Source organism: Symphodus melops (assembly GCF_947650265.1).
Source record: "Symphodus melops genome assembly, chromosome: 11".
In the NCBI taxonomy this organism is placed as follows: domain Eukaryota; kingdom Metazoa; phylum Chordata; class Actinopteri; order Labriformes; family Labridae; genus Symphodus; species Symphodus melops.
In genome coordinates this window covers 20,070,139-20,083,279 of record NC_136701.1, presented here as the reverse complement: position 1 = coordinate 20,083,279, position 13,141 = coordinate 20,070,139, and the positions used below count along the sequence as shown (strand labels likewise).

The window sequence follows — 13,141 nt, the reverse complement described above, 5'->3', positions numbered from 1 at the left end:
GGACTGCCTTACTTACAACTTGATTTATGTATGTCATTACAGAGGGATCAATAGTAAGTCCTCAGTGCACAGGGAATTAGGTGACCCTAGGTCTACACACACCTAGGACCCCAATTTAAGCTCTATATTGGATTTTCATTACTCTTGCAATGTCTGCTCTATCAATTCACTCAGCTAAACAATCCTGTTAGAGTCAAGAAACATTAAATAGTTTGTGGTAGACAGTCCAGCATTTCCTTTTCCTTTCCATAGAGGTGGAAGATTCTTTACAAAGGTTACTGGATCTGTATTTTCTTTAGAAATCGAAATGTTATCGGGGCCTGAAAATAAACATGTCTTCAAAAATCTCATTACAAGGCAGCTTGTACTTATGCTGAGGATGTGTGCTGAGTCAGCTGAAAAGTATATATTTTTTTCAAGTGCAGTGAAACGACATTGCCAGAGTAGCATCACAGAGAGCCCCAATGGGAAACAGGCAGCTGTATGTTTCATCTGCCCTACCCTGTGTGTATTAGCCTAATAGTCCCTGAGATAGTTTGTGTCTGTGAAATTGATGTTGGCACCAAAAAACACACACAAACAAAACAGGAGTGGGTGATGAACACTGGAAACACAGGGGCATTCACAGATAAAAGCAAACCAATAAAGAAGCATGAAGAATACAACACTGCACAAGAGTTCTTCTTGTCTTTGATCAGGCAGTGTGGTCGTTTTAATTAATTAGCCATCTTTGATTTAATCTCAGTCATTAGCTTTTTCAACCCGGCCTTGCGCAAAATAACTGTTAAGCTAGGGTTAGCTAAACTACTCATTTACGTCCATGGTTGGTGCTCAGGAAGCTAATTTGAATGTAGCCTACCTTATTTAGGTCGGCTTAAAAAAATATCCTTAACTATTTGAGTGTAGCAGGTGGCAAGTTGTGCCCAGTAAAGGCTACATTACTTAAATAGAGAATATGGTTAGTACCAAATTGGCCAAAAGTTAGCTTAGTTGCTTTCATTTATCCAGGTTAGTCCCATTAAGATTGCAGATTTTGTTTTCAAGGGAAACCTGGCCAAGAAAAACAGCAGCACAGTTTCAACAATTCACCTATTCAATCTCAAAAATTACACATTACTTAATAAGAAAATAAAATCATAAGCTAAAGCAGTTGCATGCAGAACATTTGCTAACTCTGCTATTCAGTTCTTCAGGCTAAATTTACAGTAATATGACTTGATATGAATTTGTCTCTAAGCTCTCCTCAAGATGAAATAAAAGTCCATTAATTAGATTGCTGTTGTTGTATAATTAGTATCCCAAACAGATAAAGTGAATTATATATCGTCACCACCCATGTAGATGTATCTACTCCTACATTAGAGTGCTTTTTGTGTCATACAAGGACATGCTGCAGCACATGTCGCTCCTGATGAGTGTTAATGAGAGTTGCCGCAGAACAGTTTTATCATGTGGTGAGGCCATGGAGCTGAAAGCACAACATGCCTCTTTCCCTTTTCATGCACAAGAATACTAAGGTTTTGTTGGTGTAAATCAAAGCTAGCTGAAGTCAACCACGTTTACGGAGCTGCAGCAGGCTCTGAAAAGTGTCTCACACAGCATACCTGACCCGGGAAAATTGCAATTCATCATGTGAGGAGGATGTCAGATTTTATGACCTTCCACCATACAGCAATTCCCATGATAAAGCCGTCTATCAGAAGGGTTTTCTCCCAGCCTGAAGCTTTTCCAGACTTTGGGGGAGAAACTTTGATTTATTTGTCGTGTTGCACTCCTTCTTGCGACATCTACACCAATAGAGGAGGACCCAATAGAGGCCTCTATTCCCTGCGGACTCAAACACATATTATATTTCTCTCAGTGGCAGAGATGAAACTGGGCCAAACTTGTATGAAATGTCTTTGCTCCTGGTGGAGGAAAAAAAACCTCTATAAATGACAAGGAACTCACAACACAGTTTAGAATAACATTAAGATTATTTCTTGCTTCGGGAAATTGTTTGCATAGAGCTTAACTTGGAATATGAACAACACTTTATACTTATTTTGGCTTGATTAATTTTTCCGGGTAGATCAATAATTATATGTACACTACAGTATCTGTATTCATTTCTGTTTCTTGGTAAACGGGTTGACATTGACAACACTTTTGAGTTTTATATGATGTCTTATGTATGGCAATGTGTAAAACTGTGCATGCATCATTGAGAATTGGATTGTTATTATTATTCTGCTCTGTTGTGCAAATTAGTTGTAGTGGTGATAATTTACTGCTGGGTCCTGTTTTGATAAGTTGTAATTGGATCACACAACAGTATAACTCTTTTAATGTGCCTTTAATAGGTTTTGGACAGCGGTGAAGTTCTTTGGCACAGAGGAACAGGCTATATCAGACTGTGACTGCTCAGACAGTTGTTATCTGTGGAATAATTTCACTGTTGGCTTTGTTCTCCGTGGGGAATCTGCTTTTAATACTGTAATGAAAAGATACATAAACAGCACCTCCTTTAAGCCTACCGTGAGGAGTTCAAACAGGCTGACAGTAGAACTGATGTCTTTATGACCTGCAAAACAAAAAAGTCCATCCGGAATAAAATGTGTGTGTTTTTTTTTCTATATGGGTACAATTACAGTTTGGCAGGCTAGAATTTCTTTGTTTACATTTTCTTTCTGCAGAGATTCGCAGAGAGTGGTGTGTTAAGTTGCTAAAATGAAGCAGGATGAAATGTATTTGTTAGACAACGTTACGTTCTTATCGTACAAGACAATTTCAGAAACGAATAAGATGTTTTGCGTCGTCCACAGGAGTCCCAAAAAATCAACACAAGTTGAAAATTCCTCTTAAGTAATCATGAGCATAAATTAAAAACTGGTGCATTACATTGTCTACGTCCTCACTGTAGGCCTGAAAAGGGTGTATGTTCTTTGGTTATTTCAAAGTATTGAATGTGTTTATTTGTTTTTGAACAGACTTGCTCCTTTCATCACTACCAGCCTCTGGCCTGCATGTGTTGTTTAGCTGCTGCTGATGTGTTAGTTTGAGCCTGAAGAGCGCAAAGGGCTTAAGAGGCTCAAAGTTAGCGAGGCCATGGATCGTACCGAAACATCTGCTCGCAGGGGGTTTGTGAAACATGCTTTTTTCCCCACCAGTTTCAGGAATCAGCACAGGTCTCAGCTAACCAAAGAGGGACTGGTTGTTTCTCTTTCTGCCTGAATGCTGAGACATCAGGTGGGGCGCCAGGATTGAGATGCTTCTTGGCTGGAACGTTTTGTCGAGTTGTCGGAATCTGTAGGAAAGAGCCAAGATGATGGAAAAACGGCTAAATGCTGAAATCTGAATATTTTATAACCAATAAACATCACTCTCATCTCTGTGTTTCCCTCAATGCCATTTTAATGATTTGTAAGATTTTGTAATTATTCCTAATGACTACAGATTATTGCCTTTTTTGTACAATCAATTGTTCAAGAATTCTTTCCAGCTTCTCATTACTCCTTCTTCTTTTATGTCTCAGGATTCTGGGAGGCTGAGAAGAATGGAGGCTGTACCTAAGCCGCGTGCCTAGCTAACCCATGGGGAACTGACAGGAACAGTGCTGGATGGAGGCCAAGACATTGGATGGCGAAGGCGAGGAAGCGCACTGCATTGTGGATCACTTGTGTTGTTTGTTCTCATTCTCTGCCGATCCAAAGTAGATGCAAAGTATTCTGCAATGTGCCTTGTTTGCTCGCTCTGTCACGTGTCACCCATGGAGAGATGGCAAAAAGAATCAGGGTAGGCAGTCAAGGCTAAAAAAACTGTTTTTCTGCATGTGGGAGTTGTTGGCTTATTTCTACAAATATTAGATTGAAAGCAAAAAAAAAACTTGTAGACACTGGGTAACTTTTCCTCCTTAGGACTCTGTTGGATCCTTATGAATTAGACTCTACACACCAGTAGTTGTAGATGGTAGTCATAATGGGAAGGTGTAAAGGCAACACTTTCTCGTTACTGTTGTTAGCCGGGTTGGTGCTAACAGGACTAGCTTTGGAGTATGAAGGGGTTCCTGGTCAGTGGACACGCTACGCCCAGTGGGATGCTAAAGCCACAGGTGAGCTGAGTTTTATCCTGAAAACAAACATCAGCAAAGCCCTGGTGCTGTATCTGGATGACGGAGGGAACTGTGACTTCCTGGAGCTCCTAATCGCAGACGGAAGGCTCTATTTGCGCTTCACTATTCACTGTGCTGAGCCAGCCTCCCTGCATACTGAGACACGAATCAATGACCAGCGCTGGCACAGAGTCCTTCTCATTCGTAATTACAAGGAGACTAAGCTTGTTGTTGACAACGAGGAGAAAGTGACCGAGGTAAAGTCAAAGAGGAAAGAGATGGTGGTGGCCAGTGACCTCTATGTTGGCGGAATCTCACCTGATGTACGCCTCTCCGCTCTGACGTCCAGCACGGTTAAATACGAACCGCCATTCCAGGGACTTATAGCCAATTTGAAAATTGGGGAGGCGCTACCTCTGCTGCTGGATGGCCAAGCTGTTCTCAGTGATTTGGAGTACATATGTGACTTACACTCTCCATGCGGTAACCAAGGCCTGTGCTCTGTCAGCCAGGGAGAGGTCCTGTGTGACTGTATCAACAGCAGCTACAAGGGGAGATACTGCCATGAAGGTAAGGAAACTTTTCTCTTTCTGTTTTGTAGCATCAGCAATTTAATAATTTGTTTGTCTGTAAGTTGTTGGGACAGAATGTGTTTTCTGTAAAGTTGGAGTTGAAATACAGTAACACAGATTATTTGCTTAGATTAGTTCTATTGTGTACCTTTATACAAAGTGTGCTTTCCTCTATGAAGCAATATGTATTGACATTATTTACTTTCAGATATGGCAAAAGTAATGAAGTGATAGTAAGAATACAATTATTTGTAATAAATCTCCATAATTCAGGTGTCAAACTAGTGTTGGAATTGTTAATTGGGTCGATGTCATCAGTGCAGCGCACAGCATAGGTGGGATCATTAAGGATTTGCTGAAGGTCAGCAGACTAATGCAAAAGATTAGCATTCGTCTAGCAATAGCACTACAAGGAACTACTTGTGCAATTTCCAAAAAATGTAGACAGAAGAGACATACAATTGTAAACATAATAACTTTATTGTTTGATATGCCAATTAGTATACTTACTATTAAGTATTACTTTTAAAGAAAATGTTTGGCATGCTCACACTTAGCAGCAGCTTATGAATACATAAAATCTGCTATTAATATCCTCTTCGAAGCACATGATCCAAACCTGCATTTAGCTTCAGAGGTTAATCAATAAAGACCACTTTGAGGCTGACCAGGTCAAGGAATACAAGTGCATTACTACTGAAAGGCTTCTTGGCTGTTTAGCTCTCTCAGCAATTATTGTCATCGTAGATATTGGACTCTTAATGTAACTAAAGTGAGAAAGACATGGAAACATGACATGGATTGTCCTATTCTGGGTAGTTGAAAAAATGTATCGATTCTTCATGAGCAGGAAAAAGCCCCACACAAAGCCAGCTGAATGGCTGCTGGGCCCATCAAGAAATATTTAAATGTTTTATATATAACTTTTTTTTTCTTTAAGAAGAAAAATGAGTACATTATTATTATACATTGTTATATATTAACAAAAATAAACTGAAAAATATGGGATTATTTGCATAAAATGAATAATTAAATAGATATAAACACAAATGATGGAAAAATAATGACAATTATTATTATTATTATATTTTATTTAATTATATTTGCTATTTGTCCTCATATTTCAATTTGTACTTATCCACATTTTTCTTACATTTATTTTCTTAACAGATATAAGATATTTTTAGCCCATCTTTAAGTCGACAATGCCCGATAATCCTCCTGGCTGAAGAATAAAGAAGGGTCCTGGCAGGATTTCTTTCATTAGCCATGAACCTGCAAGCCAACAGACCGCCTTTTTTTTAGCATGCATTAATACAGCTCATCTTAGACCTGTACATTGTTTTTTAACTATTCATATTGTCTAAAATGATAACATGCAAATTCATGAAGAGGTCGAACAGCTTCAGCAACACTTGTAGTAAGAAGATCAACTCTATTAGACTGACGTGTTTCGGCTTGTGGCCTTCATCAGGCTCATCCTGCACCTCTGCAGTTGGTGAAATTGTGCCAGAAAATCCCACTCTGCTTCTTTACAGCAAAGTCATGTCTTTGTATTGGATTGAACATTTGTAATCACGCTTTTAAATTTCATAATAGCTGCGCTCATAAAAAAAATATCTCACAGGTAAAGTATTTGTTGTAAACATTGTGCATGCTGTTGATGCTTTAACCATACAAAGACCAAAGAATTCTTGTTTGGCATAAAATGTTCATTAAGCAGAACAGTAAATTACATAAAATATTTTTCCATTTGCATTTGTTCATATGTGGATAATGAGCAGGTAGCTGTTAAATATTCAATACCCTGCAGTCATTAAATCTGTCTATTTGTCTTTGCCCTCCCGCAGCTGTCCAGAAAGAAGTGGAAGGTAAGACAATGCATAATATAATGAGCATAATGATGAGCATAATTTGTTTTTCCTGATGCTCTTATTTGCAGAGGCTATTAGCTACTGCAGCCTCAGTGTGTGAGAGTGTGTTTGCTTATTATTATCAGGTTGTTATTGTCAGTTTGGACTGCAGTTCTGACATCCTACATATTAAGCTGGAAGGAGATATACTATCACTGGTCACAGGGTCACTGAGAAAAAAGCACTTAATGTGCTGAATGCTCATTGTGTGTATAATCCGTGTGCTCAAGGTGACAAGCGAGGTCTGCAGAGTGCGTGGGTGTCGCACAATATGGGGAGCATTCATATACTGCATCACAGAGAAAATGACTATAGAGATGCTTTGTTTTATTATTTATAACTCCTGTATTTTCCCTCTTTCTTCAGTGCATATTCCTCTTCTAAACTACTGAATAATGGGAAGGTTTATTGAGCCGTTACTGCTTTATATGCCATTATACTCTATGGTTAATACGTGGGCAGTTGATGGCATAAATCCTCTTCCTTGAAATAAATCAAATTATAAAGATAAAGACAAAATTGTGTTTGTACGTGCATTACAATGATGTTTCTTAAAAAGGAGAAAATCCACTTTCGCAGGACGTTTCTCTCATTATTGTCAATCTTTTAACCGGACACAATTTAACGGGATTGTTTTCTAATGAGCTGCAAATACTGAACGCGAAGGTGAAGATTGAACGTGAGGAGGGAGATATGTTTAGTCTGCATCGGAGCGAGACATCCATCTCCCCAGTAAAGACTGCTGGTTCTGGTGAAAGGGCAGCCAACAGGCTCGGGAGACCTGTACAAGGTGCACTGATCCACTGCACATTATAAATCACTGTTACTGACTCAAAATGCACCGACCGTGCACACCTGTTTTCTGAAATCCTGCAACTGCCTGTTTGACATAGAAATGAGCAGAATATAAGCAATTGTTATTTTCCTTCATGTAGAGTATAGTGGACAGTTGTGAATGTGGTATATTTCCTATAGATAGTATACACTGACTATTTCTAGTAGAGGTTCTCAACTCTATATTTAAAGCAGCACCCAGGTTAGAGTAAGTGACTGTGGTAAGTGGTTGTATGCTTCAGTAAAGTTAATAGGTTTCGTCTCTGCACTATTTCCAAAAACACGCATTAATCATTCTTAATAAGAGCAAAGATGGCATGGCTCTGCTCCCGGCAAAAAGGCAGGCATTATTAAATGATATGCTGCAAAGAGAGCACATCACAGTGTTTATTGGATTAAAGCTCGACATGGAGACAATCCCCAATGCAGAATGCATGAAGACAACAATGACAGCAGCAGAATCACACTCACCAGATGCCTCTTTTCCTATCCTTCTTACTCCATGTGCTACTCGGCAGTAAGTCTTTGTTGTTCTTCAATCGACGGAAATAGACAAATCGTTGTGTTCACTAAATCGCCTCCTTCCCCGAGAGATGGCAAAGATGGTAACCCATATGCTATATTTGGTTGAGGCTGTGGGTTTTTTAAGTGGTGCAGGAATTATCTATATTCGTGTGAGGAAGTGCTTTAAGGCTTCTTCACAGCAGGTGAGTCTTCCCAGTTGTTCCTCTACAGTACACTGCATGTGGGCTCCCTTCGATCTGAGCGGACAAAGGCCATGGTAGGAAGTGCTCTAATGCCCAAAGAGTGCAGCATCCTCGGGTGTTTTGTGAGCAAAAAAAAATAAAAAATCAGGTCTGTGAATGAGAGATAAGGACAGCCACCTCACAAGGCAGAAGCAGAACACAGAGAAATCTCTCAAACGTAAAGAGGAAAGAAACTCACGGCACAGACATGCCAAGCACACAGACTCACTGACGTTGTTTTTTTCCTTCCTCAGATTTTCACGTCTAAAGCAGACAGTTAGGACATGTTAAGATCAACGGGGGTGAAAAAAGCAAGCACGGAAAGTGTCAAAAGAAAGGACGCAGCTGGTCCTGGTGGGCTCGCATCTTTCAGCAGCAGTGACCTTGGTCTAATCCCTCATTACAAAACACTTCATAATACTACACTTTTCATGGAAAAACAAAATTGGCAAACTCTAATCCTCGTGAAGAGGTTTTTTGTTCATGATGCTCCCTAATTAATGGCACAATGATGACTGAGAGGTCATTCAACATCTGCATCGGTCTTTCCTGCTGTATTTATTTCAAAGTACCTTCAAAAGTTCAAACTGTTGTAAGATATTACAGAAAATACAAAAGTACAGTGGTTTTCAACAAGTCTCAGTGACATAAATGATCAACCAGTTTTACTTTTTGTAAAGATGTTCTACCCAGAAGTGCTTATAAATGATGTTCGGGGTTACACTGACTAAACTGAATGTTTCGTTTGGAGATTAGAGGAGGTGAAAAAAGGTTTCTTTCAGGTCAAAATCATAGAAAAGTGAAATAGAGCAGACAAAGGGGTGTAGTGGGTTTAAATACAATAACGGATTATTTGCACTTCTAGTGTGTACCTCTATACAGTGTGTCTATGTCTATGAAGCAACACATATTTGCAATATGTACCGTAGTTTAAGGTATGGCAAAAGTAATTAAGTAATAATAAGTATTCAATCATTTGTAATAAAACTCCATAACTCAGGTGTCAAACCAGCGTTTGAATCGTTAATTGGGTCGATGTCATCAGTGCAGCACATGGCATTAGTGGTATCATCATGGATTTGCTCAAGGTCGGCACATACAGAGGAGTAATGTATCCATTAAGCACAGCAAACATGTGACCTACAAACAGTAGCTGTTCTTTATTCACTACAGGGGATCATGTTTCAATAATCATCATATGAAATGCACCAATTTACTGTTTCTACACAGCCATGGCTGACACTGTGGCATTTTGAGTGCATGTTTTTATTTGCAACAAAAATAGTTACTGAGATATTGTTATATAATGAGGCTGTCTCAAATGGATCCTAAAAGAAGTCTGATAAAATTTTAATAAAATTAGCTCCTGTCAGCTGCTTATAAATTAAAGGATTCCCTGAAACTTGTCTTACATGGTTAAGGTTGCATCTTACTTATAAATAGAAATCTTGTCGGTTTGTAGGAAAGGTGTTGTGGGTTTTTTTTTTTTCTCCTCTCACAGGCTTTCCTTCTGCTGGTCTAGTTTTAGCTCTGTGATTTTCCACACACTGAGATTTGGATGTTTGACTCTGCACAGCCAGATGAGTGAATTCGATGGGTGGCTGAACCCTATAAAAGGGCAGCAGCGACACACCTCATCCACTTACCTTCAGACTGTCATCTACGTAGTCAAAGATGACTCTGTTTGCTCAGGCTCTGGTTAAGTGCTGCCCGCCTTAGCACCAGCATCTGTCTCCATTAGTGCGGGATGCATTAGGCATGCAGGCCCTATTTTCTCGCCTCAGTGCTTGACAAAAATCAGAAGTGTGAGGAGTTATCATAGCTGGGGTTTTATTTTTGGGTCAAAGCTCCTCAGAAACCACCAAAGTGAAGGGTTAGACCAGGCTTTCCCTACTTGATGAAGCGATGGCCTCTGGCTCAGTGACTGCTCCTCTTATTAGCTGGATAATACGAAATCTAGCCCTCCTCCTCATCCCCACAGGGACAAAAGTCAAAGAAATGGAAACAGACTTAACCAGACATTCTTCGTGCATGCTGTTTCTGCTGGTGGTGGCTCACAGCCTGGTGCTGCTGGGTGTGTCTGTGTCACTGTTAATGATTAACAAGGCTCCCTTTTAGCCCCTTGTCGGCGCTGCCATGTCATAGTTCTGCTGAGTGATGTGCTTTCTATGGTGGCCTGCAAGGACAAACGTGCTGCACTGGCCCAAAAGACATTCATCAGAAGAAGTCAACGGCACAATTCGGAAGCAATTTAGATTTGATACGATTATCCACACAAAAACAAGAATTCAAATGTGAAATGGAAAAAGAAACTACTGCAGAAAGAAATGCATTAACAGCAAACATGCTGCACATACATCAACAATGCAATAATACACACCTAACACCGAAAAACAATGCTTATCCTGATTTAGCTTTTTACCCCTGAGGGACTTGTTTTCAGTTGTGGAAGCACATTTACCCTCAAGGGCCGCTGTAGCTCTGCCTTTCATTGTAGAACATTGGTGCTGAAGATACTGACAGAGGAAGAAGAGGAGCTCGAGTCCAGGCAGGCCGCGGTGCATGTGGTGAGAATGAGATCAACTCAGATGTGTCGAGTGGCAGTGGAGCTAACACTGTTAGCGTTGTGTGTACACATCTGGCTTGTCATGTGGAATGCGCAGCCATGGTGAGCGTGTGCACAGCAGCCCTTTGTCTGCTCTGCACACATGGTTGTGTTTGAATCCTGTCTAAGCAGAGGCTCAGTCACTACTGCTGCTGCAGTGACACACTGTATCAAAAGCCTACGTGTTGGCAGGCGAGGACGCTCCCGGGGGTAATCATGTCCATTCCACATCGAGGGCTGCAGCGTGAACAGCCTTGCTCAGTCGAACGTGTGCAGGAGATTTGTGCACCAGCAACCTGCCGCTTCATAATTTTTTTTTTTTTTTCACCTAATGACTGAGTGGGAACTGTGAGCAGGGGACTCTGTGGCTGTGTGAGTCTTGGAGTGCTGATGCTCTGAGATGTTTGTGTTGGCTGGTGCAGCAGTGGGGCTCATGCGCTCAGTAGACGTGTTTGTGTTGTGCCATCCTTCATCTTCTTTTTGGCACGGTGTTAGGAATAAGTTCTGGCTGACCTTTTGAGATTGTTTCTCCATGTACTGTGCTTAACACACCGCAAAGTGATTAGTGAACCCGGCTGGTGGTGTACGCTAAACAAATCAAATGTGCCTTTTGTTGCTTCATGTTGTACTGCTTAAAGCACTATCGATTGACATATCTGCAGTGTGGTTTCAGTGTTTATGACTGTAATCCTCAATAGAGCAATATGAGGACTATGCTGTCTGTTTAAATTTCACTACATCAGTGATTCTTTAAGTGTTGGCCTCTAAAGCACTGCACATAAGCCTTAAAGGGTCTTTTAAAATGAGAAATGAATTATTTTTGTCTGTTTGTACTTATTTTGTTGTTTACGTGTATTTGGACAGATAATAATTTCCACTTCTTTGGTTATGGCTGACTTTCACAAAGAATGTTTCAGCATATGTAATAAAAACTTTCTGAGAATACTTATTCTTGGTTTAAATGTTTATGTGGAACCGATAATATTTAGAGATTTCTAATTGGGCCTTGGCTTTCTTTAATGTTGGAATGGGTTTTTTTTTTTTTTTTTTTTTTTGCCAGTGCAGGGTTTGTTCAGTGTTGCATCAACTTTACAGGGCTGTGTGTTTTTTTTCTCCTATGAGCTTCCGTGGGAATTAAAATATTAGACTATGCAGACCGTTAATGACCAACCTGTTACATGATATGATCTATATTGCTGTATCAGTGTCCTACCTTCCCCCTGAGCTCCATGAGATCTGTTGAATCCTCTGTGAATTACATCGAAGAGTTGCTTATGATTTAATGGATAAGAAATAGTGTCACTGCTGCCCTTTTATAAAATGCTGCCATATAGAATGTTAAATAGGCTCATCTGGAGTTAGCACTTACATGCAAATATCAGTGTGTGGAGATAAATGGGTAAGCCAGCAGAGCCTTGTGAGAGATTATAGCGTCAATGTAACCACATGTAACCTAAAGTGTCGACACGGCAGAGAAGGATTTGTGTTATCAGACACATTTTGAACACTGTCTGCATCAAGTAAACATACAGTACGTGTTCCATTCAGAAAAAAGCATCTGTGTGAGCAACTGAAGGGTTGCAGCGATCCAGATGTTTTTTTCTCTCCTTGCCTTCCCTCTCCTCCCTTGAGATGTTTGTCTGTTTTCAGTTTGATTCCCTTTTTTTTTTTATCTTTGAGTTCGACCTTCGACATCCGTGCCTTCCCCAGGATGTCTGTCACAAACTGCAGTCCAACATTGTGACAATGCTTTTGTTCTCCCGAACCTCTTTATGAACTTCCTGTTTTTCGTATCCTTTTTTCTGTTCTTTCCCTCAAGGTCTGGCGCACCTGATGTTAAACCGCCAAGGTATGGGGTCTATTGGTTTTGCTTTTCCTTCCCAGCCACCGTATCACAACATTCCCCCCTTCCCCTGAATTCATTTTAGTTAACTGTGCTGCACTAATATTTCCTCTCCTCTTTTCTCACATACTTGCCTATTCGTTTTTTGCTTCCTGTCATGTTATGCTCACTACTCACTCAATTTGTGTCCGTCAAACCCTTGTCCTGACCACTGACTGAGCTACTGGAACTTCATCTTTGACCTCTGCAGTTTTTCGCCAAGGTAATGCATCTATGCTCATGGTTTCATGGTGTTTTCAAAGGAAATGAGTAGGTATGAATACATTTTTAAAAAGATTGGACCTCAGGCCAAAGATGTCTCTTAGGTCTGCAAAAAAGTTCCTTTACCTTTTTGTTAAAATAAGCAGAAAAATACTAAAACATAATATATTATGACAAGAATTAACATTTATTTAAATCTCAATGCTGTATACAGATTTTACAAATAGGTACAAGATGGTACTGATTCTTCAAATGTGTGATCATGGAGTTTATGATC

General features: G+C 40.0%; 1 protein-coding gene across 8 annotated transcripts in view; it reads left to right on the top strand.

Moving 5' to 3' along the window:
* nrxn2a (neurexin 2a) overlaps positions 1–13,141 on the top strand; it is a 120,344-nt gene that overhangs the window by 22,851 nt on the left and 84,352 nt on the right. For 5 of the 8 annotated variants that reach the window (XM_079355423.1, XM_079355420.1, XM_079355422.1 and 2 more), the window contains exons 2-5: positions 3,515–4,660; positions 6,513–6,533; positions 12,580–12,609; positions 12,854–12,865. In XM_079355423.1, the coding sequence (XP_079211549.1) occupies positions 3,946–4,660; positions 6,513–6,533; positions 12,580–12,609; positions 12,854–12,865 (778 nt within the window). In that variant the 5' untranslated portion in view covers positions 3,515–3,945. Of the gene's footprint in view, positions 1–3,164; positions 3,229–3,514; positions 4,661–6,512; positions 6,534–12,579; positions 12,610–12,853; positions 12,866–13,141 lie in introns of those variants that run through there. The other 3 variants (XM_079355417.1, XM_079355419.1, XM_079355421.1) reach the window with 3 other exon arrangements.